Raw genomic sequence first — 27875 nt, 5'->3', positions numbered from 1 at the left:
TCAAAAAGTCGCTGGTGGTTTCTAACATAGAATTACTCCCGTCTAGAATTCATATTAACGGAAATAGCAGCCCATCCCACTCCCTAAGCCCTTAGACTATGTTCAGTTCAGTTCAGTTATTTTTTATTTCGGGCTTTGGACACATAACAACGGTCATTCCATAAATCACCAAAGTTTTACCAGCTGCTATTGCAGCATTGTCCAATTGTCCGAAAAGGGCTAGGAGAAGCACTAGGCTTGTCGGGCCCTACCCCTGAAGACTTACGTTTAATTTTTTTTTCATTTACATACATACATAGTAGATACATATAGTACACATTACAGTACACATTACATTATAGTATACCTGCAGTATATAATAGTATATAGTACATAATAGTGTATACAGCACATATATAATGTGATGAGATATATAGTACATGATATATACAATACAATATAGTACCATAATATAATAGTACATACTGCAAATATAGTTCAATATAATATACAAATTAATTATAATATGATTATATAATGTGATATAGCGCACAATACAGTATCATATGTATTTATTATTATTATTTTTTAATATGCCATTAAAGCTATTCTTCCCTTCTGTACCTATCAAAATAGATTTTTTTAGATTTGAATTGATTTATGTTTTCACAATATTTTAGTTCATCCTGTGTAGGCCATTCCACAGGGTGGCTCCGTAAGAGGAGATACACATTATTTTCAGGTTGGTTTTCATCACAAGTTTTTTGAAGTTCAAGTTTGAAGTTGAAGTTTCAGCCAGCTAATCACCCAACCCACAAGGATGTGATTCGACACAAACCACCATTGACCTCATTTTGACCTCTGACAAGTCAATGATCTCCAATAAAGGGGTGATAGCATGCGGGTTAAGTGATCATTATATGATTTTCTGTACCCGCAAAAAGCTAAAACAGAAGGCCGGCTGTCACAAAACAGTCACATCTAGAGACCTCAAAACTTACTCTAGAGAGGCCTTTAACCTAGAACTGGGGAGCTTGGACTGGTCAGATGAACTCAGTGGTACACAGGTTGAAGAAACATGGCTTGGATTCAAAACCAAATTCACAGCAATACTCAACAACATGGCACCCATAAGAACCACCAGGGTTAAAAATCGCGCTGAGCCATGGATGAACACTGAAATACTGGCCGCTATGAAAACCAGAGACAAAAAATGCTCTGAACTTCATAAAAGTCAGACAAAGCTTTCCAAAAGCTCAAACAGTGAACTCCAAGCCCACGTGGTTGAACTAAAAATTCTAAGAAACAGACTAAGAAATGACGTAAACAAACCCCGCGAACTTTGGAAATTACTCAATAATCAACTAGGCTGCAGTAAAAAACTTAAAACCAGATTCTCAAACATAAACATAAAGACAGACAACACGCTCATCACAGACAAGCTGGATGTAGCCAATTACTTAAACATCTTCTTCACAAACATAGCCACAACACTGGTAAACAAACTACCCTCCCACTCAGGGCATTATGGGGTAGAACACATAGTAGCATACTACAAAAACCTAGGGGTCCACAAAGACGACTTCAAACTTGAAATGGTAACAACCGATGAGGTACTCAAAAAATTGAGCGCCCTCCAACCTAACAAGGCCACTGGCCATGACAACATCCCCTCCAAATTCCTCAGAGACGCAGCAGCCGCCATCACCCCAGTCATCACACACATAATAAACCTCTCTATAAAACAGGGGCACGTCCCCAAGGACTTCAAAATTGCGAGAGTGACCCCTCTGCACAAAAAGGGCAGCAAATTAGACCCAGGCAACTACCGCCCTGTTTCTATTCTTACCTCCATCTCGAAAGTCATGGAGAAAATAGTCTACGAACAGGTCGAAAAGTACCTGGCGGAAAAAAATCTAATCTACAAATTCCAATCTGGCTTCAGAACGTCCCACTCCACTGACACATGCCTCCTCTATTTGAACGACCACATCAAACAAGAGGTGGACGCGGGCAAATACTGCGGCATGGTCATGCTGGACCTACAAAAGGCATTCGACACTGTCAATCACTCCATTCTAATGGACAAGCTAAAAGCAATTGCTTTTGATAGCTTATCAGTGAGCTGGATGCAATCCTACCTGGAGGGGAGAGAACAGATGGTAGAGGTAAACGGTACTCTACCCCCCCCCCCCTCACAGTGAGCTGTGGTGTTCCACAAGGAAGCATACTAGGACCGCTACTCTTCCTAATTTATGCAAATAAATAAAAAAAAGTCAACCAACGAACTAGATTCTTGTACCGGATCTCCTCCCTGGTAAACAAGAATACCCTGAAGACTCTGGCAGGAGCACTCATTCAAGGGTACTATGACTATGCATGCACCTCATGGTACCAAAGCACCTCAAAGGCGCTTAAAACAAAATTACAAACATCACAAAACAAACTGGTCAGACTACTACTTGACCTGAACCCCTGAACCCACCTCACCCCTGCCCACTTTGACAACCTAGGATGGCTTAGAGTAGACGACAGAGTACAGCAACTTGCAATGGGCCTGGTCTACAAGATACACTATACGACCGGGGTGCCCATGTACATGTCAAAATACTTCCCAAAGGTCAGTGAATACCACAACCACTACACCAGAGGAAGCTCAACAAATCATGTTAAACCCAGATTCGGATCAAACAAGGGACTAAACACATTTCGCAATTATGCCACAACAATGTGGAACGCCCTACCCAAAGCTGTAAAGGAATGTGAATCCCTGCCCACATTCAAAACCGCTCTTAAAGAGCACCTACGGGAGGCTGCAATTCGAAACTGGCCACAGTAAATGCCCAAAACCCCCACCACCTCCTAATAGACAGTCTCCTCCCCGCCGTATGTATATTTCTCTCCCACCCACCCACCCCCTCCTAATGTACAGTCCCCTCCCCATCATATGTATATACTCTGTCAGGATCTAGGGGTAACAGTACTGTATATTTGAATACCGTTTATGTCACAAATGTATCAGTACTAAATACCTATATGTCCCTATGCCATAAATGTCATGTATGTTGTGTATGTCATAAATGTCTATATGAATTGAAAATGGGGGACCCTGATGGAAACAAGACAAACGTCTTTCTTAGGTCTGCATCCCCTTAACAATTGTATGTATTGAGCCGTACTGTATTGTACCCATTCTGCAATCTGTTAAATAAAGTTTTCATTCATTCATTCAATGGTCCTCTGAGGTTGTATCCCCCCTCTTTATCCAGAAATGTGCTTCTTACATTTACCGGTAATTGATTATTGCTTGCTTTGTACATAACTTGCAGAGTTTTAAAGTTTAAAATATCAATGAACTTCAAAATGTGTGATTGTAGAAACAGTGTGTGTGTGGTCCCGATATCCTGCATTGTTTATTACTCTTATTTGTAGGATAGTCAATGTATTTATGGTTGTTTTGTATCCATACCTCTGTGCAGTAATGCAGGTAAGGCAAGATCATTGCACAGTAGTGTGCAATGAGTTGGGATTGAGTACATGTCTCAGCTTACTAATAATTGAGATGCTCTTTGCCATCTTAGCCCTCACATATTCTATATGATTTTAGTTTATGGTCTAAAATCTCTGAGGAATTTATTTTCATATACTTTCTATTCCATTATTATCTATTATCAACTGAATGTCTGTTTTTATCTGGCGGTTTCCAAACACCACACATTGTTTTATTTAGATTTAAAGATCACTTATTTATATCAAACCACCATGTTTATCATTCAACCATTAGATTTATCACCGGCGATAGTTATGGTACTCACCATTGTGTCCTAGTATAATGTCGGTGGGCCTCTCTGGCTGAGACAGACTTAAGTTGCGGTTTCTTTATAAAGCTGCCTTTGCCTTCTCTGACCTGATGGAATACCCTCCAGGAAACTCTGAAACTAGACAGTCACTCTAGTAGTGTCTATGAGTTGGTTTAGGACCTTCAGGTCACCAGAATATGTAATTGTTTTTCATATTTTCTCTTCATTTTTCAATCGTCTGATGTTGCTGTATTTATTAACCACCATGACACTTGTGAATGTAACATCTCAACTAAATGTTTTAACTACTCAGTGTTTCTGTAGAGTATAAATAAAGCTTGAATTGAAATTCCCTCGGGAGCATAATGAATAGGGCAGAGTGTTATAGAAAGTAATTTATTACACAAACCAAAGCTAGTTTACAAATACAGTTTCCAGTCCTGGGCATGTGTATAGTATAGTATGAACAAACCCACATTTTATATTTACAGACTTTGCATACAGCTTTGTTTTCCTGTTCCTTTGTTTTACAAACACATTATAGCATTGTTTCGACATCAAAAAATTAAAACAATAAAAAAGAAAATACAATAAAAATGAAAATTGTACATATGAGGACTTGGGGGGATTTATTTTTCCTTTTCAGCTTAAGTTTGTTCAAAACAAACAGAAAAAAGAAATGCCATCAAACATGGGCAGGCGGGGGGGGGGGGGGTCCTAGAAGAATTCTAGACAGGCAGCCAAGAGGCCAGCCTTTCTTTTGACTGCCCAATGACAGCATTTGGCAGGGATGATTGACGGGTGGCAAAAACCAATAGTAAACAATCATAAAAATTCAGGTAAAGCATTTTTACAAAACAAAAGTAAAAACAAATAAGCTGCACCCCCCTTATCTCCCATTTTAAATACTGACAAAATATCCACGACCTTTAGAGGGAAAGAAATGTATAAAAAAAAAACAAAGGGGAAAGACTTGGGTTCTAGAACTAGCTCCTCTCTGAAGACTAGGAGGGAAAGCAGGAGGTGACAAGAGTAAAACACATTCACTGTTGTCCTCTCCTTGTTCTTCCCGTTAGTCTGAAGCCTGTAGAAGACGAAGGCCAGTGGTCAGCCGAGGAGGAGGTTCTGTGTGGGGGGGTTGGGGGAGGATCTGGCCGTCCAAGGTCCTCATGTTCCATCAGGGGGTAGGGTGGGACATGGGGATTGGCTTATCTCCTTTCCCTCCTTCCCACATGGCCTACAGCCCTTCAGTAACCAACCGGCGTACAGAGCAGACATTGGCAAAACAATATAACAGTATTAATTTTAAAAACACACTCAAGGTATGCTTAACTCGTATAGCCGCTCTGCCGGCGACGCGTCAGTCAACCTGTTGTGTGGCCGTGCAAACACCTAGCGAGTTAGTTATGTGAAGCAAATTTTCAAATCAAAATGTTTGCCCAGGTCTGTTGTATACAGTCATGGCATGGCCTTGTTATTTTAAATAGCAGCCGATATCTCCTGCCCTCTCTCCCTCCCCTCATTCAACCTAAGACCTCACTCCACTACCCCAGGGTGAATTCAGAGTCCAATGACAGCCCTTTACAGCAGTATTACTGCACCCCCCCCCCCCCCCCCCCTCCCTCCCTCCCTCCCTCTATCCAACCACCCCTCTCTTGTCAGTCATCCACCCACCCTAGCCCTTGAGTAACCCAGGAGCAAATAGAGTCCATGTTGGCCGTTATACAGCAGTCTACTGCTTTCTCTCTCTCTCTCCCTCCCCCCCCCCTCCCTTTCTGCTCCTACCCCCTCGTTTACCCCCACCCCCCCTCCCTCCCGGTACACCAGAGGTAAACAAGAGTCCGATGAAACGACGGCCGCTTTTACAGCAGTAGACATTTAGTGGTCTTCTTGCCGCGGCGGGCCTGCAGCGCCGCCCTGGTGGCCATCTCGAACACCTCCCGTACACCGTCCTTGGTCTTGGCCGAACACTCCATGTAGCCGAACGCCGCGATCCTGTTGGCCATGTCCCGAGCCTCCTCCGGCTTCACCGGCTCCTATTGGGTGAAAACCAGGAAGTAGTGTTAGGACAGGGACATTACAGCACATCAAGGGTTTTATGGAGGAGAGGAACTGGGTAATTAGGTGATCAGAAGTAGGGCTGTCACATTATATTCAAATATCGAATTAAATAGAAAATTTACATAAAAACACCAGATTCAAACATGAACGGAGAAATTCAAAAAAAAAAAAAATGACTGTGCCTTTAACACAATGGGGACGAACAACTGATATATACGTGTTTCGTTTCCACCCGTTGTGGACAGAAGCACGGATATATCTGTGGCAAGTTGTTTTGACTTTTATTCCATTTTAATAACCTATTCAAGGTCGCAGAGCGGCACTGCAGATGTACCCTACTCTTTGAATTTGAGTGCAATACCGGCCAGATCCTCTTAGGGGCGCTATCGCGATAATGCAGTGTGCCCTGTGGCTGAACGGAGCACTTTTTTTTTTTTTTACTTTCAATGGAGTTTTCAGTTCGCTGGATTCTGGATGTGCAGCATGTAGCTTGGATTACGTATTGGATTGCGGATTTCACTATGCAATAAGGGGATTTATCATCAGCCAATGGACATATCGATCTACCAGATGGCGATCGATAACGGGGAAATGCTCGGGGGGATCCAACCGGCTCATGGCAAGATCTTTTTCACGTAAATTACAGCCCGATCGAGCCTTGTTATGATACGATACGATCGGCCTATGTGGCTACTTTGACGAACACGGTTATTGGTAATCAATAATAAGAAACGACGTCCCTTGCCGCACCCCCCCCCCACCCCTTCATGCATACATGCTTGAGGATCGTGTCGATCATATGCAGTTTGAGTTTTAACTGTAGCATCTGTATAACGGAAATGCCATTGGATATAACGTTAGTATCTATTAGCCCTTTATCTCGCCTTCCAGGAAATATACTAGACCAAATGCCGTATAACGCTTATATTCACGGCGCTATAAAATGAGAACGTATTGATGAAAAAATTATTTCTTTAATCCATTTTGAAGGGACGGTTTATGGTCCCAATTGACAATGAGAATGGACAGACAGTAATACTATAAAGTATAGATTTAGCTCTACAAACAGCCCAAAGTCTGTTTACATTTGCCGGTCCTCTAGAGATTTATTAGACAATCCCAATCTTATCTTGTGAAGTTATTATACACAATATTGGCGACGAGGATTATGGATTCTTTACTCTCCATTCCTCGCCCTGCCTGGCGTGCCACCAATTATGTGGATGCATCCTAGAGGCAAATCTTTCCTGTGACAAAATGGCATCCAATGTAATAAAAAAAAGTCAACCAACGAACTAGATTCTTGTACCGGATCTCCTCCCTGGTAAACAAGAATACCCTGAAGACTCTGGCAGGAGCACTCATTCAAGGGTACTATGACTATGCATGCACCTCATGGTACCAAAGCACCTCAAAGGCGCTTAAAACAAAATTCACTGGCTGGAATATTTTCGACACGTTCACAATAGCCGTTGTGCTAGCCAATGCTAACGATGTGAGGAAGAGAGCCCTGCTAATATGAGGGACAACAGATTTTTCGGACTCTCAGAAATGCACATAATTATGGGGATTGTATCATGCGGCTGTCTGGAGTCTGGACATTTATCTGCTCCACAGAACGTGATGCTCCGGCGGATTATTTTTCAGTCAACGACGACAGCAGTGAGCCGGTCCACGCTGACCTACACATATTCCAAATCATAATCACTGGTCATGATTATTTTTAGTCTTGCGATTTTAAAGACCTTTTTTGATGCTGAAATTTGAATTTGTCTACAATTCTGCAACGATTTTTTTTTTTTTTTTTTGTGACAGCCCTAATCAGAAGTAGGGCAGTGGAGTGGCCCCTGTGTCTGGAGCTGTAAAGGGGCTCCACGGGGTCATCAAGTGGGGACACACTGGTCGGTGCGTTGGCGCAATCGCTTCCTCCGCCACACAGTCCGCCAAGAAGCACCGCAGCATTCCCCATCCACAAACCCCCTTTCTGAGCACCTACAAGCCACTACCGCGCTCGCCAGCCGTACCTGTTTCATCTTGGCCAGCTCCCGGCGAGTGTGCTCGTCGTTGCGCAGGTCTTTCTTGTTGCCCACCAGGATGATGGGGACATTGGGACAGAAGTGTTTGACCTCTGGAGTCCACTTCTCTGGAATGTTCTCTGTGGGGAGAGGAGGACCAGATACAGGGGTTAGTGCTGTTGGTAATAACAGTGTTTCCTCAGTCGTTGTTTTGTAGCTGTGGTGGCAGGGGGTAGTTTTCAACATCGGGTCTACATTTACCCGTTGCTTTTATAGTTTTGGTTCTAGCACTATATTTACATTTAGTCTGTCGATTCTATCCAAAGCGACTTACAAGTTCTGTACAACAAGTAAGCAGGAAGGAAGGGTACAACGCTGGCAGTTAAGGGTAAATAAGATTGTTCGTCAAATGGTGTTGAACTTGAGTGCTACAGTCTTGAGTGCAGTAGTAGTAATATAGGCAAGATAAATTCCTTAGTAGCAGAGTGCATACTAGTAAAATAATTTATTTGTATTATTATCTTCATTTCAGATATTGATTGAAGAAGGTTGTAGCACTAAAACATTTCATATTTTGGTATTCGATTATGGTTAATTATGATTATGATTGTGCTTTTTGAGGGAAATTGAGCTAGATCAGACCTGGGCATTGTACGGCCCGCGGGCCGGCCCGCGGGATGATTCCGACCGGCCCGCGAAAGATTACATGATAATACTAATAATTTTTTTTTTTTTTACTTTTTCTTTTCATGTCAGTCATCAGTGAACCATAGGGACCTTAAAAAGGACTGAACAAATGAGACTGGTGTGGATGTCCTTGGCTCTGTTGCGGATTTTTTTTTTATCTGTACCGATTAATTACCTGATTCTATTTCGATTAAATTAGGCTTCCTGGTGCTGGCTTCAGGGGACCAGCACCTACCATTGTTGTCACAAGATGTAATTTGGTCAACTGAGTTCCTGTAGTTCAGCATCCACCAAAAAGGATAAATAATAACATAAAAATAGATAATTTTTTATAGTTTCTGATATATTTGATCCGGCTCTACTCAGTCGGTCCAGAGCTGACGTTTTGGTCTACAAGGAGGTCATGTTTGAAGATGGAAGTGACAGATGTTGTATGAGTCAGGGCTATGATGCTGTGATGTTATGCATGGCGATGACTTGTGTGCGTCATTGAGTGTGTAACCAATACAAACTAGCTACATGAGTCACCCCATACAATTGAAGACATAGCATTGCCCGAGTCAACCTCGTATTGTAGCTTAAATACCTATGCATTATAGGAAAAAAAAATCTGCGAATCTTAGTTACATCAATATTGTGCCGTCGGAACAGTCTCGTGTTTGTAGGTTAACTATTCCATGTTTGCAAGTGGCTATTTTAGCACTCATCTTGTTATCAACCAGGAAATGCTTAGTTGTAAGTTGATCAATCTAGTGTGATCTATGCACGTAAATTAGGGGTGGGCAATATGACGATATTAAGTAAATATCGGGTACAGTTCATTAACAATACACTTTTTAAACGTATCGTGATGTTACTCTCTTGTCGCTCCCTCTCACAGAAAAAGAAATTCACACACTCGCCCAAGTTACGTCACGTACACACAAGCACTTGCACATACACACTCGGTGCCACAGGTTTGTTTGGAGGAAACAGGGAACGGGGATACGAGAGCGTGAGAGAGAAGTGAAATAGTGTTTAAACGATAGCCCTACGTGTTTTATTCAGAAACGGCAATGGAGGCACAGAGGTGGATGAACTGGTTCCAAAAAATAGAAGCCTCGCGTTCTGACTGTTAGCATTGCGGCTAGCGTAAATTAGCTAATAAGGCACTAGATTCATAGCTAGCGTCGAAATCCTCTATTGTCCGTGTGTGTGTCGCGAGTCGAGTAGGTACCATGCAGACCGTGGAAAAGTGGCATAAGAGAATACTTCATAATGTTTCATGCAATTAAACAGTAAATATATATATGATGAGCACACACCTTTACAGTGTTTTACAGTAGGATGTTATAACATTGCTGATAATAAATACGATTATTATTTTCTCACAGTAGTGTGTGTATTTTTGGCTAAAGTGGATAGAAAACACAGTACTGTGCAAAAGTCTTAGGCACCCAAGAGTTTTTATATAAATTGTCTTAGATGTTAATACATTTGTTTCTGTATTAGTGTGTCAGTAGAATACTCTTTTAGATTTTTAAAAACTTTTAATTTAATTATTTTTTAATTCTTCATGGCTTAACACATCGAGTGCCACGGACGCTTTTTGTCGTTAGTTCATGCCGACCTTTGAGTGCCCCCGACTCTATATAGCGCTTGTTTGTCGTTTTTTTTTTAATTTATTGGCGATTTGAATTCATATTTCATCAATCGAGCCTCGGGTTAGTGCTGCAGAGTCTCTCTGAGCTCAATTGGGAAGATACCGCCCCCTATCGTCTCTCCCTGTGTAACTGCACCCCATTACTTTACACTGATGCAGGGGGAGTGGTCAGTTTGCTCATTTTACTTTTCCGTCAAGGCCAACTGAAGAGACCAAGTGATCGCCGGCCATCAGAACAGCGTGGATTATGTATTTACAGTACCAACACTGTAATTAATAAGCGTGATCGATATTTGGAATGGCGATCAGGAATTGGAATAATCTTTTTGGATAACATCTGATCTCAGGTAAGGAATTTATTTTACCAGTCTTAGGATAATCAGAGCTGTTTTCACAGATATAAGCTTTTGCCCTATGCGTGTGTGTGCGCGGTGATCGCTGATGAGGAAATGAGAATAGATTTTTCAGCCCGACTCTATAGCGTGCATAAATACACATACTATCGATAATCTAGCGTTTATTTGAAAACGATTAATAAATAGGCCGAAACATGACAACGTGTATGTGTATTCCAGAATATTCCAGTAAATGCCGTTTATCACAGAATCTATATATTTTCCTTGAAAACGAGGGCTTTTCAAAATGCTATAAAATGGAAATGAACCGATTAAAAAACAATCCGTTTCGACAATGTTGACTGCAAACAAGTCATTGATAAGCGACAGGCAGATTAGACACATAGCCATAATGTAAAACAGAGATTATGCGTTCACAACGCTATCATTGAAGTGGGTGGTGGCATTTAACCATGTTTCCAATGTTAACACTTTGGGTGCCATGGGTTAAATTCATGATATACCATAGATTGCCAGCTCTATTGTCTATGGAGAAGTACCCCTTCTTTGCATGGCTATAACTTTTTAAATTCTATTGCTACATTGCCATTATTAGGGCCCATTCAAAGTCCTATATGTATTGTTCATTGTGTAGCAACGTTAAACTTTTTCATTCACATATTCATAGTAAAGTACGGTCTAATGTAGGGGTGGACGGTATGGTCTAAAATTTATATCACGGTATAATTTGAAGCATAGACGGTAACGGTATATATCACGGTATCATCGTTTTTGATAAAAATGTTTTTTTAATTTTATATAATTTTTTTTTTTATAAAATATATATATTATATAATTTGACTTGTACTTGTATTATCTGCGAGACATCGCCACCACGCAACAAGCTCCACTGTCTGTGTGTACTCTAGTAGCCTCCAGCTACGGCCAGGATTCTCCGGAGCTGCACCTGGACCTATACTCGAGTAGCCTCGAGCAGAGCTACGGCCAGGATTCTCCGGCGCTGCACCTGGACCCTATTGTATTGGTATAACGTTAGCAAGCCCTCAGCTCGAATACGCATCGAATCAGTGTTATAAGACATTGATATCAGGAGCTATCTGTAGCCGGATATATAACGTTAATACAACGCCTCAGTGAATTATTTAGTTCAATGGGACATTTCGTTTTGAACGGTGAACTAACTTGCGTTAACGTGAGCTAACAGGTAGCACACACGTCTCTAGTACTAGACTTTGTGGAGCGTTTGTTGATGTCAGGAGCTATCGGTAGCTGGCCGACTAGATACCGTTCGGTTAGACAATGCCCCATCATGTATTAAACTAAAAGTGAATAGTTGACTGGGTCATTTTGTAACGGTAGCTAAGCTAACGTTAGCTCAGGGAGACGACGCCGTCCTCCCGACAGCTCCCGTGTCCCGTCCCACTAGACTACTAGACCCGTGTTTACATGCGTGCGGTAGGGGCTGGCACGCCCACTGCGCGAAGCCTCCTAAATAACTTTTTCCAGTTCGCACATATCTATTATCTATGACTAATTCTATCTATTTTTAGGGGCAAATGAGAGTGAAATAGTCACGCTGTGGTTACATGACGTCATTGCTATTTTAGAGCTGCACTACCGGTTACACGGTATAGTCAAAATCCATACCGTAGAGCAAATTCATACCGTTTATACCGTATACCGTTTATACCGTCCACCCCTAGTCTAATGTATAAGTATGTTTTCATCTCTTTCTGCAGCTTTCTCCAGAACGTGATCTATAGCCCCAAATGCATTATATTGATGATGAAATACAGTTTGATGGCAATCGGGGCGATATAAAAAATTTCAATTGGACGTACTTCTAGAATGATCTACGTATGATCTGATGATGACCGGATGGGCGGGGGATCGTTTATAATTCCGTGGGCAGCGTTATATCATTCATCTAGTGTGGGTCATATGTTCATCATAACAGTTTATATGGAACACGTTCAAAAATAACGCTGAATCTTACCGGATCTTCCTCGCGCCGTTGGACGATCAGCGTGGTGTAGACCGTTTTCGATTATGGGATGTTTATCCTGATGAACCATTTCCAGCTTGTATAATACTATATACGTCCAAATCATGTTGTTTATCGAGTTATTGGCAATGGATCGCTATATATTGTGACGAGCCAGAGTGCCGGCAGCCAAACCGAGTGCCCGGAAGTAATATGGCCGACCAGCACAACCTCCACAGCACTTCCTGTTTGGCGATTGCGCCGATCGGCCACCAGATGGCGCTCCTGAACCGCCAGAGAGCTCAGTGGGTCCTCCTGGTGGATCTCAGGCCAGCGGAGGGGAAATATGAATCCGATCACAGATTTTTGAAATATTGATATTAAAGACGCTGTAAAGCGTCCTTCGGCAACTTGAGCATGGCCGGGAATGACGCTGTAAAGCGTTTCCCGGCACCCAAAGTGTTAATGGCTGGCACTCAAACTGTTAATGCAGGGACTATTATAATTATCATGTTGGCGTGACTGTATGCATCAAAGAGCAAATCAAATCAAGCATTTTTAAATGCTTTAGAGGAAATGTCCAAATATCGTGATATATATCGTGACATAGCCCATAAATTATTACTTTTTCCTGCAGATTTTTACAACAAGATTGTATAAGTTAAGCAGCGTTGATGTGTTTATAGTAATATAATTTCCAATGTTTGCTATTTGGCCAAACTGGAATGCTTTCTCACTAGACTGTCCAGCTCTGCTCCAGGGAAGGAAGGTAGAAACATGGTCACTTCAGTGTCGCTATTGGCGGTGCGAATGCAAACCGAAAACAAGCCCTCGACCGTATGTAGTTCTCCGGGAGCTCCTCAGCGGGTAGTTCTTTTCAGGGAGTCCCCGAAATTGGTGGTCTGAGGGCACCTTTAGTCAACTGAGAATTTCTTGAGGTTGGAGCAAGATCTAGTGTAGGTAGTGTGTGCGGATAGAGAAAGGAGAGTATAGGTGATAGGTTGTGTGTGTGTGTGTGTACATAACTCACCCAAGCTGTCAGGGCTGTCTATGGAGAAACACATGAGGATGACGTCAGTGTCTGGGTAGGAGAGGGGCCTCAGTCGGTCATAGTCCTCCTGACCCGCTGTGTCCCACAGCGCAAGCTCCACCTGAGAGAGAGGAAGGGAGAGTTGAATGCATTGTGCTCCCATGGCCATGTGTGTTCGTCTTTAGCACTGTTTTCCCTGTATGCAGGCCCAGACTAGCCATCGGGAGCACCGGGAGTTTTCCTGGTGGCCTGGCCTGCACAGATGAATTTTTTAAAGTTTGTTTATTAAATATCACAATAAAATACATGTACTTTACGGTGAAATGCTTTGTTCTGTATGAGCCCCTGAGAGTGTGCTTCATACAGTAAAAAAAAGTAAGTAAAAGTAGGTAAAGAGGAATATATATACAATATACTGTACAATATACAATCTAAAGTACAACCTAGGTACAGTCTAAGTAGCGAGTAAAAAAGTGAGGTACAATGCAGAAAATGAGGTACAAAACTTTGAGGTAAGGTGCAATTGCAAATGAGGTATGAATGTAGTGCAAATCTCTTTAATAATAGATAAATATAATGTAGTGTTAAACTTTGTAACTTTCCTGGTGGGGGACCCCCAGCCCCCCCCCCCGCTTAAAAAGTGGCCTGGCTGGGGCTATATTTTGCACTATATTTCCTGGGCTGAATGATTTCCACAGTCCGGCCCAGCCTGTATGTAGGAGGTGCCAATTATATTTCCAATACTCGAGTGCAGTTTGAGTTATATTCCATTTAACTGAAATTCCATTCCATCGACCTCTCTCACGTGTTTTGTCATTAGTTCTGGAAAATGGGTTATTAGAACAGCTTTATGGTCTTCTAATACTCATTTCTCTCTCTGATAAGACATGGGATTTTGAATTTCACTAGCTGAGGAAACTTCACTAGCTGAAACTAGCTCAGCGTCGCAGCCCAGGTCCCCCTAAAATTTATATCACGGTATAATTTGAAGCATAGACGGTAACAATATATATCACGTAGGGCTGGGCGATAAAACGATAACGATAACTATCGCGATAAATTATTTCCTCGAAATAAACATGAAATGTGGTCGCAAAGTTTCTATATATCGATTTTCCAAGCTTGGATATGAGCACACGCACTAACAACCAATCAGTGAAGGAGATGGCCGACAGCGAAGGAGACCCGCGCTGCACCTCTGGGTAGTAAACAAGGCTGGCTAGGATCATTAGCTTGCACACCGCTATTTTATAGTTTACGTGCCGAGTGGGTGTGTGGCGTGAATTCTGAGGCCACGGTTAGAGTAGTGTGGGGTATGCGGTAGGGGTGGGACGATACATCGATCTATCGATCTATTATCAATAATCAAATAGGATCGATGCAACGTAAAAAGATCGATTCATATTGCGATACTCTTATTTTGAAAATCCCCTCGTGAGCATATCCGCCCGGCCGGAACAACATTAGCTCAGCGCAGCTCCCTGTGTAGACGTTAGTATTGCTTCAGAGTCCGCCTATTTTGCCCGAAATAAGTGCCTGTTTTTTCCCCACAAGGGGTTAAATGCATCTAACATGCTTTCCATCCTCTCCATTCCTTTATGCCCAATATGTCGCGTTAAATACCGAAATGAACGTTGCGTTAGCGTGAGCTAACTATGCTAAGCACTGCAGCTAACCATGAGAGGAGAGGAGAGAGGAGAGGGGACTTGGGAAAGAGCAAGGGTGGGGGCACTGGGCAGTCTACCTTTCTGTGGGGGACTGGGTTGCGTGAGGGGCATTCTGTGTGTGTGTGTGTGTGTGTGTTACTGAGGATGGACAGATAATGTTGATATTTAAACATGAATACATAATATATGTATTCATGATCATCATGCAACATAAAACAATTGTAGGAAGTTTGGGAGAGGAAAGGGTTTTAGCTTGCGTGTTGTGAGTTCCAAAACATTTTACTTAAAGTTTAAAGCTCAATATATAAAAAGTTAACAGGAGGTCTATTTGTATTAAAAACAATAGATTGTTTTTCATTTAAATGTCTGGAAGAGCTCAAAAATCAATTGATATTTCCATAGCCTTTTTTTAGTTGATCTAAATGTGACTGATTGTGTTAAATGGGCACATAATATCGCCTCATATCGATCGCAGGCACCTGAATCGAATCGTATCGTATCGTGGCAGACTTTGTGATATCGGCAAATATCGTATCGTTGTCCAAAGAATCGATATCGTATCGTATCGTGATGAAACTGGTGATTCCCACCCCTAGTATGCGGTGGACGTCGTTGCAATGTATTGGGGCTGAACAGAGTATTTTAGGGTGATATTTAGTACATAGGAAACAAGGCTGGCTAGGATAATTAGCTTGCACGCCGCTATTTTATAGTTTACGTGCCGAGTGGGTGTGTGGCGTGAATTCTGAGGCCACGGTTAGAGTAGTGTGGGGTATGCGGTGGACGTCGTTGCAATGTATTGGGGCTGAACGGAGTATTTTAGGGTCACAAGCCACGGCAATGGGGGGGGGGGGGGGGGGGGTCGGCTGCTGATGGAGGCGCAGTGTTCAGGGTAACAGAGCATGAGGTGAGGCGGACCTTTAAAAAAGTGAATATCAGGAAGGCAGCAGGTCCGGACGGCATCCCCGGCCGCGTCCTAAAAGTCTGTGCCGACCAACTGGCCCCAGTATTCACTGACATATTTAACCTGTCCTTAGAACAGGCTGTCATCCCCACCTGCCTGAAGAAGTCCACTATTATCCCTGTACCCAAAAAATCCAAGCCTGCTTGCCTCAACGACTACCGCCCTGTTAGGGGTGGGAATCACCAGTTTCATCATGATACGATACGATATCGATTCTTTGGACAACGATACGATATTTGCCGATATCACAAAGTTTCTCACGATACAATACGATACGATTAGATTCAGGTGCCTGCGATCGATATGAGATGATATCATATGCCCATTTAACACAATCAGTTATGAGACTCGCCACAGGATTTTCAAAATAAGAGTATCGATATGAATCGATCTTATTACATCGCATCGATCCGATTCGATCGTTGATAATTACATCGATGTATCGATCTGGATCGATGTATCGTCCCACCCCTACGCCCTGTAGCTCTCACCTCCATAGCCATGAAGTGCTTTGAGAAGCTAGTAAAGGGCTACATCTGCTCCTCCCTCCCCATCAACATGGACCCCCTGCAATTTGCATACCGCCCCAACAGGTCAACGGAGGACGCCATAGCCCATGTGCTGCACACAGCAGCATCACACCTGGACAAGAGGCAGGGGAACTATGTGAGAATGCTATTCATCGACTACAGCTCGGCATTCAATACCATAGTCCCCTCCATACTCATAGCCAAGCTCAGGGACCTGGGCTTGGGCTATGACCTCTGCCAGTGGGTCTTGGACTTCCTGACTGGCAGACCCCAGGTGGTGAGAGCAGGCAACTGCACCTCCTCATCCATCACCCTCAACATAGGGGCCCCCCAGGGCTGTGTTCTGAGTCCCCTCCTCTACTCCCTGTACACACACGACTGTGTGGCTCAGCGGAGTAGCAATACAATCATCAAATTTGCTGACGACACAGTGGTGGTGGGCCTGATCTCTGCCAACGACGAGAGGGCCTACCTGGAAGAGGTCAAGGTCCTGGCGGGATGGTGCCAGGAAAACAGCCTCTCCCTGAACGTCAGCAAAACAAAGGAGATGATTGTGGACTTCAGGAGGTCGGGGGTCAAGGACTACAGCCCCCTCAGCATCGACGGGGCACCGGTTGAGAGAGTCAACAGCTTTAAGTACCTCGGAGCCTACATATCCGAGGACTTGACATGGACCACACACATTGACAGTGTTGTGAAGAAGGCACGACAACGCCTCTACTTCCTCAGGCGCCTAATGAAGTTCCAAGTCAGTCAGAAGATCCTTAAGAACTTCTACTCATGTACAATAGAGAGCATCTTGACCGGCAACATCACCTCCTGGTTTGGGAATAGCACTGCACAAGACCGAAGCAGACTACAAAGAGTGACACGTTCAGCCGAACGCACAATTGGAGGGGGGCTCCCCACCCTCCAGCACATTTACAACAAGCGTTGCAAGGGCAAGGCTAAGAGAATCATTAAAGACTCCAGTCACCCGAACAACTGCCTCTTTGAACTGCTGCGGTCAGGCAAGCGATACCGGAGTCTCAAGGCGAGCACAGAAAGACTCAGAAGAAGCTTCTATCCCCAGGCCATCAGGCTGCTAAACGAACAATGAATGAACACTACACAACAACAACCACCAAACGCACATAGCACACACATCCACACGCACACACTCACTTTAAACAAACACACTGTAGCACCCACTCCACACACTTTATAGCACACACCCACTTTAAACAAACACACTGTAGCACCCACTCCCCACACTTTATATTTATTGATGAAGGATTGCACTACAACTCGTACACCTTACTGTAAATTGTACCTAAAATTGTACCTCATCCCATTTCTGCTTTGCACTAGATAGTACTGTACATTAGTACACTGCATAGTATTGTATATTATATGGTAACTCAGAACATTGTACATATGTCTATACCGAACACTGTGACCTCATTTTTCTTCTTCTAAATTACATGCTATATTATGTTATTTGATACTATCTTGTCTAGCACAGTCTCTGGAGCGTAACAGTAAGAAGCATTTTGTATGAAAGTATTCTGTACTTCTGTATGACAACTATTAAAGAACTTGAACTTGAACTTGATATTTAGTACATTGTCATGGGATACACCGCTTGCTCTGGCTAACTGCTAACGTGCGCGGACTGATGACGACATCAACTCGAGACATTCGCAGCAGCAAAACAAGTCTATTAATAGCCCGTCCATCGGCGCCGGGCACAAGGTAATTAAACGTGACAGAAATTATATCGACAATAATTATCGATATCGAGTTATATGAAAATAATTTTATAATTTTATCGCGATAGCGTTTTTGGCCATATCGCCCAGCCCTAATATCACGGTATATTAACTTATCTTAAAATATCTATATAAATGCTTCTGAAGGGGTAAAACACTTGTATGGCAGCTATTACTAGGGATGGGTACCTTTCACATTTGAACCGATACCGGTACCTGTGAATCGATACCGGTACCCAACAGTACCTTTTTTCGGTACTTTAGTCTCAAGAAATTAAATTTACCTACCTCAGCCGTAAAAAAAAAAATCCAAACTTCAAATAACTACAATTTCGACAGTTTTCGGCTCGTCATTGCTCCGACTGCTTTGTTGTTGAATCAAGTCAAATCCTAGGTAAGCATATATTGTGCGTGTGAACGTTGACATGAAAAGAAAAGTTAAAAAGTATAAAAAAAGTATAATAAAAAAAAAAAAATCCGGTATCTCACTTGATTCGATACTCGGTAGTACCGACGTGTTTCAAAATACAGAGGTATTTTAAGAACATTTATTGTGCAAAACTGCAATAGAAAAATGCTAAACCTTTTCTCAAGTGTCTGCGGGCAGGTAATGCGTATCTTGGATCCAGTGCTTTGACCATGTCTTTAAAGCCCTTTCTATGAAGGAACCATGTCCTTACACAAGTAAACAGTGACAGCGTTTGTTATGTCGGTCCACTGCTGCTGGCTTTTTTGTCATTGTTAACTTAAAACGTAAATAATCAAAAATAATAAAATGATTGCGTTACAGCTGCTGAGCTATACTATAGCTAATGTCCATCAATATCTTCCTTTTTAATGAAATAGGTTCAAGAATCCAATCAGGATTGTTAGCAGAGAGAGAGAGAGAGAGAGAGATGGGGAGACAGAGTGAGAGAGGGGGCTGCTAGAGTTGAGCTAACGTTAGATTTCTGAGGCTAATACATCAACAGGCTGCTAGGAGTGGAGCTAACGTTAGCTTTCTGAGGCTAATACATCAACAGGCTGCTAGGAGTGGAGCTAACGTTAGCTTTCTGAGGCCACATCAACAGTTAACATTACTTAAGATTTTAGCGCGACGCAGGCATTCCAGAATGGCGAGGATGCAAAGCATGTTAAGACGACTGGATCCGTCACAGAGTTTACATTACACATAGAAACTGTGCGACTCGCGAGAGAAGTTGTCACACAGCCTTCAAACGCAGGGTGGAAGAGCTACTAGTTTGCTTCTAGAATTGAAGGTCCGCTCTGTTCCGTGTCTATTATGAAATGACAATTGCGCGTTGACACACGCCCACTGCGCGAAGCCTGTGCTCTTAAATAACTTTTTCCAGTTCGCACATATCTATATCTAATTCTATCTATTTTTAGGGGCAAATTAGAGTGAAATAGTCGCGCTGGCTGTGGTTACGTGACGTCATTGCTATTTTAGAGTTGCTCTACCGGTCACAAGGTATAGTCAAAATCCATACCGTAGTGCAAATTCATACCGTTTATTAGGGATGCACCGAATGGGAAATTCCTGGCCGAAACCGATACCGAAAATAGGAAACAGTTGGCCGAAAACCGAATGCCAAAAGGCCGAAAATGATTAATATAAATATATAATGTATTTTTTTTCAGCTACCCGATTATGGCAAAAGACATGATTATGGCAAAACTTAAACTTAAATAATATTAATAATCACTATTATGGGCCAATAAAACATTTATTCAGCACTTTTGAATGCATACATTAATTCCAGACTGACTGCTGAATGTAAATTTAATTTAATGTATAATTTAAACATTTTCTCTTTGCATACAACAAAATGTGCATTAAAGTAAAGCGCATTTTCTTTTCTCTGTAGGATAACTACAACAAAGTGCATTCAGAACAAAGCCAAGGTGCTTTAAAACTGCATAACGACACACAGGATTGTTGTATTTACTACATCTCCCATGACTCTTAGCGGGGGATGACGTGGCTTACGAGAGACTGGTCAAAGAGGAATGGAAGGGTTAGCTAGCTTAACGCTAACGTTAGTTCAAAATGTTTTAACCGCGACAGGGGTATATAGTAATGGCGAGGATATAAAGCATGTTAAAGACGCATTTATTGGATGCGTTGCTCGCGGTTGCAGAGTTTACATAGAAACAGCACGACTCCCAAGAGGAGTTAGTTATCACAGGCTGCAGAACGCAGGAAGAGCTGCCAAGCTGCTCACGTTACACGTTGCGTGTTTTGATTACGTCATCACAACAACACTTTCGGTTACGAACGTTACGTATCCCTGTTCTTTGACATTCTGTGATATATTTTCGGTGCTAAAACCCTTCTCGGCCGAAAGCCGAAAGAGCCTTTTTAACCATTTTCGGCCGATAATTTTCGGTGGCCGAATATTCGGTGCATCCCTACCGTTTATACCGTCCACCCCTACCTGATATTCTATAATCATATTTCAAATGGCATGTGTCCGGATGGCAGAATTCAGTACTCTACAAAACCTTCTGTTTAATCATCTTCCCTTTATTCATTTGCTTAGATTTTTCAGGTCTGGTAAATTTTAGCATGGTGTTATTCACAGTCAAAAATATATATATAATAAAAAAAAAATTAATTGATATTCTCATTTGGTTCATTACAATTTACTCAAGCCTAGTAACATACAGTATTTCTGACACTGGGAATACATTCCCTGAGATCCATAGATGTCCCTAGAATCAGATACCAAGAACATGCAAATGGACCATTTAAAAAAAAGTCTGTAAATGTTTATTCTATGTTTTAATGGAATGAATGAGATAAAAAAAAAAATTATTAAAGTTAATTTTCATAACGTGATAATTTGCTGTGTAATAAATTAATCTAATTAACGCGATAAACTGACAGCCCTAATTGCGACATCTGCTGCTTTTAGTGTTAGCTACGTGGCTCTTAAAAGCAGGCCAGTTAGTTAAACATATAATCCTCCTGTAAATCGTCACTTTACCCCTCACCCCAAATGCAGCTTTAAAAAGGGCAAGATGACTGACAAGCGTGAAAGGAAAACGTTGTTCATTATCACTAGAGACGGGAAGAAGAGGCGCCAGGGGTCCGCTGTTTATTTTCTCTGGGCGGAGGTTAATGCAGTGTCATGGGCTCTGCTACAATAGCCACTCATCTCAAGGCCATCCCATAAATAAAACAGATCATATCTGAGAATACAGATCAATCTGTCCCATCTAAATCCACTGAATGAATAGTATATAAATCTTATCAAAACTAAATTATAAGGATGACGTCTGTCTAAGGGAATGTTGGTAGTTCTGGATTAATTTTCAGGATATAGGCTATGCAAACTGTAAATGGACTGCATTCATATAGCGTTTTTAATCCAAAGGGCTTTACAATTGAATTTACACACCAACGGCGGAGGTGACCATGCAAGGTGCCGACCTGGGAGTGGTTAGAGGTCAAGTGTCTTGCTCAAGGACACTTGCGACAGGACAAAAGGACACAATCGAACCGGGAACCTTCCGATTACCAGATGATCTCTCTACCGCCTAAGCCACACAGTACGGGGGGCCACGGGGCATTAGCTGCAGCCTGGTGAAGACAGTAATAATAATCACCTCCACATTTCTCAGGCCACAAATAGATCACGATGACACGCTAAATAGAGCTAGAAACTCGATCAAGGACAGTTTAGAAACTGTCACTCTCCACGTGAAGTCTATCCAGAATCTATTCAGCCAATAAAAACGTTATGTCCCAGATACTCGCTAGTTAAGCAATTAAAACAGCTCCAGTGTCCACGCATCTTATTTATTGCATCAAGGTGACACTTCGAGAGCAACTGCTCTTCAGACTAAAGTGACAACGACATCTTAAAAACACACGATGATCCTGACACCCAAGGTAATAACCCGTTTAAACGACAGCTCATAAACGAGGAGATGGCCTGACCCCATCTGACTCAATGTCGACCGAACAGAAAGTTTCCACACACACAATGTGCGTTCACGTGCTACTAGGGCTGAGCCCAAACGTTCAGACCTTCGTTCATTACGTTGGCATTCGAATCTTTTTTATTATCTTTTTCCTCCTTTTTTCATTATGCCAATTCCCAATCCCCTTCCTGGTCGTTGCGCACTCTACCCCCTACCGTCGGTCCGGGAGGGCGGAGACTATCACATGCTTCCTCCGACACATGTGTATCCAGCCCACCGCTTCTTTTCCCCTGGCAGCACGGACTCTCACTGGGGGAGTGTAACATGTGGAAGGTCACACTACCTCTCTTAGATCCTTCCCTTGCTGTGCAGGCACTAGGGGTGGGAATCACCAGTTTCATCATGATACGATACGATATCGATTCTTTGGACAACGATACGATATTTGCCGATATCACAAAGTCTCTCACGATACAATACGATACGATTAGATTCAGGTGCCTGCGATCGATATGAGATGATATCATATGCCCATTTAACACAATCAGTAACATTTAGATCAACAAAAAAAAGGTAATGAAAATATCATTTGACATTTGTATTTTTGAGCTCTTCCGGACATTTAAAGGAAAATCAATCTATTGTTTTTAATACAAATAGACCTCCTGTTCACTGTAAAGTGCCACGTTTTTATATATTGAGCTTTAAACTTTAAGCTACATTTGTTGGAACTCAAAACTCACAACCTCCCTCTCCCAAACCGTTCCTACAACAATTTGTTGATGTTGCATGATCATGTATAGGCCTACATTTATTATGTATTATATTGTTTATGTTTAAATAACATTTAAACATCAAACTCCTCTGACCTCATCTGGTCTTTCCAAAGACGCGCGCACACACACACACACAGAAAGGGAGAATGCTATGCTGTAACATCTACACACATGGAGCTACTGCTGTTGTTCTTGGGCGGATATGAGACTCGCCACAGGATTTTCCAAATAAGAGTATCGATATGAATCGATCTTATTACATCGCATCGATCCGATTCGATTGTTGATAATTACATCGATGTATCGTCCCACCCCTAGCAGGCACCCCGACCAAACTGTAGGAGTCGCTGTTTACAAAGACCAGGACCCACCCTCGCTGGGTTTCCCACCCTCTAACACTGCCAATTGTGTTAGTATGGACGGTCGGCCAACCCGGAAGCACCACAGCGGACTCTTCCATTCCATGTCTAACCCGCATGATTTCCACATTCGGAACCTTCTCGGGGTACAAAATTTACTTTTCCAAATCCGAAGCAATGCCACTTGGGACACTTAAATCCATTCCGATCCTGCCCGAGCCCTTCCCATTTCGCTGGTTGCCCTCTGGCTTTGATTACTTAGGAGTATTTGATGGTTAGACTTAGTTAGATGGGCCCCTTTACCAATCTCCTGGCTGGGTAGGATAGCCCTCATAAAAATGAACGTACTCCCCAGACTATTATACCCTCTCCAAATGATTCCAGTGCTGCTGACAAACAAGGTTATCAAGGTGCTAGAAGGCTGGCTAAACTCATTCATTTGGAATGGGAAGAAACTACGTCTGAAAATGGCCAAATTACAGATGGATGGTGAAGATGGGGGTCTAGACCTACCTAATATAAGACAAGTGTGTGTAATGGCTCGCTGCGGCTCGCTTCTCGTGCAGAGATTAGGGCTGGGCGATATAACGATAACTATCGCGATATATTTTAATAATCGATATCGAATATCGAAATAAAATAAAAAATCGTTTTTTTTTTTTTTTTTTTTACCTGCAACAGGGCAGTTTGAAAACCAGAGACAGTGGACAGACTTGTCTTTCTTGCCTGCAACTTAAAGTAATGGCTTTGCTTGTCCAAATGACAATACTGACCAAATTCAGATTTCTTTTTCTCTTGTCCATTTATTTTGTTTGCTTTCTAATTTAAAATACATTTTGAAACCGTCTGTACACAGTAGGCTATGTGTGCTAGCAGAACTAGACTCCAGTCACGAGTCACAGTGCACATGTGCAGTGGTTTGTCCACCAAAAAAGCGCCAAAAGATCGAAAATAAACTAGCAGAGCCAGAACTGTTCAACTCCTCTGGAGCCACAGCCAGCAGAGAAGCCGGTTTACTTTAGCTTTTAAACCAGCTGCAGCCTGAGAACTGGAGTGTGAGGGGATGTAACACTAAAGATGGCGGCAATGACAAAGAATTGCTGCAAAATAAACATACATCTGTTAAAAAAAAAAAAAAACGTTTTTTTTATACTTATAACAATTCGATAATTATCGATATCGAGAAATAAAATAAAATTATCATATCGTTATCGCGGTATGATTTTTTTCCATATCGCCCAGCCCTAGGAGAGATAGTTCGCAACGTTTAAATTCCTAAAAAAAAACTCATAATAATAATCATTTCTCGAGTATCGATAGCAGTACAGATAAGGTCAGAGCTTATTAATACTCAGTTTTTTTCTAATTCAGTACCGGTTCTCATTTAGAACCGGGGTCCGGTGGGCATCCCTAGTCGTTGCAGAGGGTATCATAATGTATTTAAAAGTACATGCCGTATCAGTCCACTGGGTGCTATCATTGGCCAGGAGCCGACTCCCTAATCGCCACTATTGCTATATATACATTGTATAATTATGAAGCCATCTGAGCCATGTTTTTGTTGTTTGTCTTTTGTCATGTCTGTTAATGTACTTTTATAGTTTATATTATGTCTTTATTATGCTTATTGTTGTTATTGTCGTTAGTGCTAGTGTTGTTAGTGTCTTTGTTATTATTGTCTACTGTATTGTGAAGTCTTGTTCTATGTATGTTTAAAAAAAAATATATATCAAATCATCTGCGACACCCAGAACCACCTGCTCAACGTGGTCTCCCATTTCCCAGGGCCCCGTTCCCCGTACCTGGATAACTGAGTTAGCCGGATAATTTTCGGTCAAGCCTGACTTAAGCCGGACCTTCCCATTTCCCCGAAGCTCGATTGTCTAAATCACCATGGCAACAGATCAAAAAGTTTGAGCCTGGTCGGGAGCAGGGTTAACTTCAGTTAGCCGGATGAACCATGGCCACGCCCCCGCAAATAAATGACAGCTCGCTTCCTGAAATGATTCTCACAGTCTAGATCCCATTATACCATTCTGAATTATGTTTCTGTGCTTCGTTTTCCTAGAGGGGGCTTTTGAAATGTATAATAATAGAACTAAATGCTGATAATAAATCATATTGAGCCTATAGATTTACTTTGTCCTAAATAAAATAATGCACGTCATATATACGGCGCTCGGAGTCGCGATACACGCTGCATGTGGTTATTTTAATAACGGCGCATTGCAAATGTGAATCCCGCGGGATATTTTTAATGAATGAAACCTATCGGCCGTTTGGCTCTGATTAGTTTCATATATTCTCCGCTGTAGATTTGCTTAACGGAGCGCCCGGATTGTGTTTCATTCAAGCATAAAATTGAAGTGTCTATGCGTGGATTGTGGATTTTGTGTGATATTGTAACTGGGATTAAAATGTCTGATGAGATGCGCTGTTTGACGGATTTGAGAAATTGAATGAGCCGTTGACGTCACATTAATGCATTTGAGAATAAAGAGATAAAACTTCATTCAAAAGAAAAAATATTCTAAACACGGGTCTCTTGTCCATTGATGGTCTTGGATAAACAATGAATCCATCCCGTCTGGCACAGTGGCGCAGCGGTAGTGCTCAATCCTGGCAACCGGGCGACCGGTGTTCGAAACCCCGCGTTTCCAATATAATTTTTTGGAATATAATATTAATGATTATACGCAAAAGTAGCCTAGTTTTAAGTTAAAATATTATAAATCTACATGCATTGAGGATGTCATTCTTTATATAGCTCTCAACGTGCACCAAATTGAATTATTCCTACATTGCAAAAAGAAGGAAAAGACTAGGATTCGAACCCGGGCCGTCTGCGTGAAAGTCAAAAGCAGAAACAGTTACACCACAGTGCAGATAAGTAAAAGATCCACCATACATCAATCAATGGGTAAGAGAGCCGTATCCTTATTCTGTATAACAGTTTAACTAATTATTTTCGCTAGCAAGATCTCATTTGATTATTCAATCCAAAAACCTACTGCCAGCAGGCAAGTTTAAAGAAATATAATCTGATTGATTGAGGTAATGAGGGACTTTAGGGAAAATTAGCCTATAGATAACGCATTTAACTTGTCGGCGAGGCGATTGAGCCGTACTGCAATCTGTTAATAAAGTTTTAAATCAATTAATCAATCAATGCCGTTAGAAAATCAGGATCTCTGCTATCGATAAGTGCTGGCTTTTCAACTGAAGCGGCCGCGCGCACTTATCCTGGGTCTCAAGTCTGGTTCGAGTTAACGAGACTGAATCCACCTTCGAGGAACAGGAAAATCCCGGCTTCAAACATCGGTTAACTGAATCTGGATAATGGGACTCTTGATCGACTTAGTTGAACCAGGTACGGGGAATAGGGCCCAGGAGGTGTACATGACATGATTGCGGATATGTGCTGGCTTTGCCACAAATATATATAAGCTCAGAGAAGTTTGATCATATTTACAGAGAATGGCCAGATAATGTTGTTATTTAAACATAATACATAATCATGCGATTCATTTTGTGTGCTGTGTTTAGGGCTGTACCGAAGGCTTCGAAGCTTCGATCATAATGTTGACATTCGAATTCTAAATAAACATTCGGATTTTTTTTTTTAACAAAATAATTTTCTCTTTCTTTCCGTCTATTCATTCTATTTAAACCAATGGGGTTTTCTTCACCGTTGCAGTTAAAGATTAGGCTACACTAATAGTATAATATTATACTATAAGACGTCACCATCACTTTAATTGAGGATTTAATTAAAAAAAAAGTTAAAAAAGGTTTTTTATTTAATTTTTTGACATTCGAAGCTTCGTTCGAATACTTCAATAGAAGTAGGGCTGCAACTAATGACTATTTTGGTAGTCGACTAATCTGTCGATTATTTTTTCGATTAGTCGACTAATCGAAAAACAACTATATTAATAAAAAAAAATTTAACTACCTATCTTTGTGAAAGTGGCTTCTCAGCTCTGGTCCAGCTGAAGACAGAGCAGAGGAACAGATTGGACATTGAGCATGACCTCAGAGTTGCTTTGAGACTCTTGTCAGGACCAAACAACATCCCCAGTTATCCCATTAGTTCCCCCAAACTTACTGTCGGTCTGTTATGTTAAGCTAAGAAGTCTTCAGCTGGCTGGACCAGAGCTGAGAAGCCACTTTCACAAAGATAGGTAGTGCAAAAAAATTATAATATATATATATATTTTTTGTAATGACTAATCGACGCAACAATATCTCGTCGCCGATTTTTCATAATCGACATCGTCGATTATGCCGACTAATCGTTGCAGCCCTAAATAGAAGCTTCGAATGTTAAAAAATGACATTCGG

At 41.9% G+C, this 27875-nt stretch overlaps 1 protein-coding gene across 1 annotated transcript in view; it reads right to left on the bottom strand.

Annotated features, from left to right (window-relative positions):
• Positions 1-5593: 5593 nt before the first annotated feature.
• Positions 5594-27875, bottom strand: part of rhoab (ras homolog gene family, member Ab) — a 36395-nt gene continuing 14113 nt past the window's right edge. The window contains exons 3-5 of the mRNA XM_084332572.1: positions 13555-13675; positions 7865-7995; positions 5594-5815 (exon numbers count right to left, since the gene is read on the bottom strand). Coding sequence (XP_084188698.1) covers positions 5642-5815; positions 7865-7995; positions 13555-13675 — 426 coding nt within the window. The 3' untranslated portion in view covers positions 5594-5641. The remainder of the gene's footprint in view (positions 5816-7864; positions 7996-13554; positions 13676-27875) is intronic.

The sequence above is a fragment of the Notolepis coatsorum genome (assembly GCF_963971535.1).
Source record: "Notolepis coatsorum genome assembly, chromosome: 17".
Lineage (NCBI taxonomy): Eukaryota > Metazoa > Chordata > Actinopteri > Aulopiformes > Paralepididae > Notolepis > Notolepis coatsorum.
Note: the sequence above shows the minus strand (reverse complement) of the source record. Positions and strands in the feature narration are given on the sequence as shown.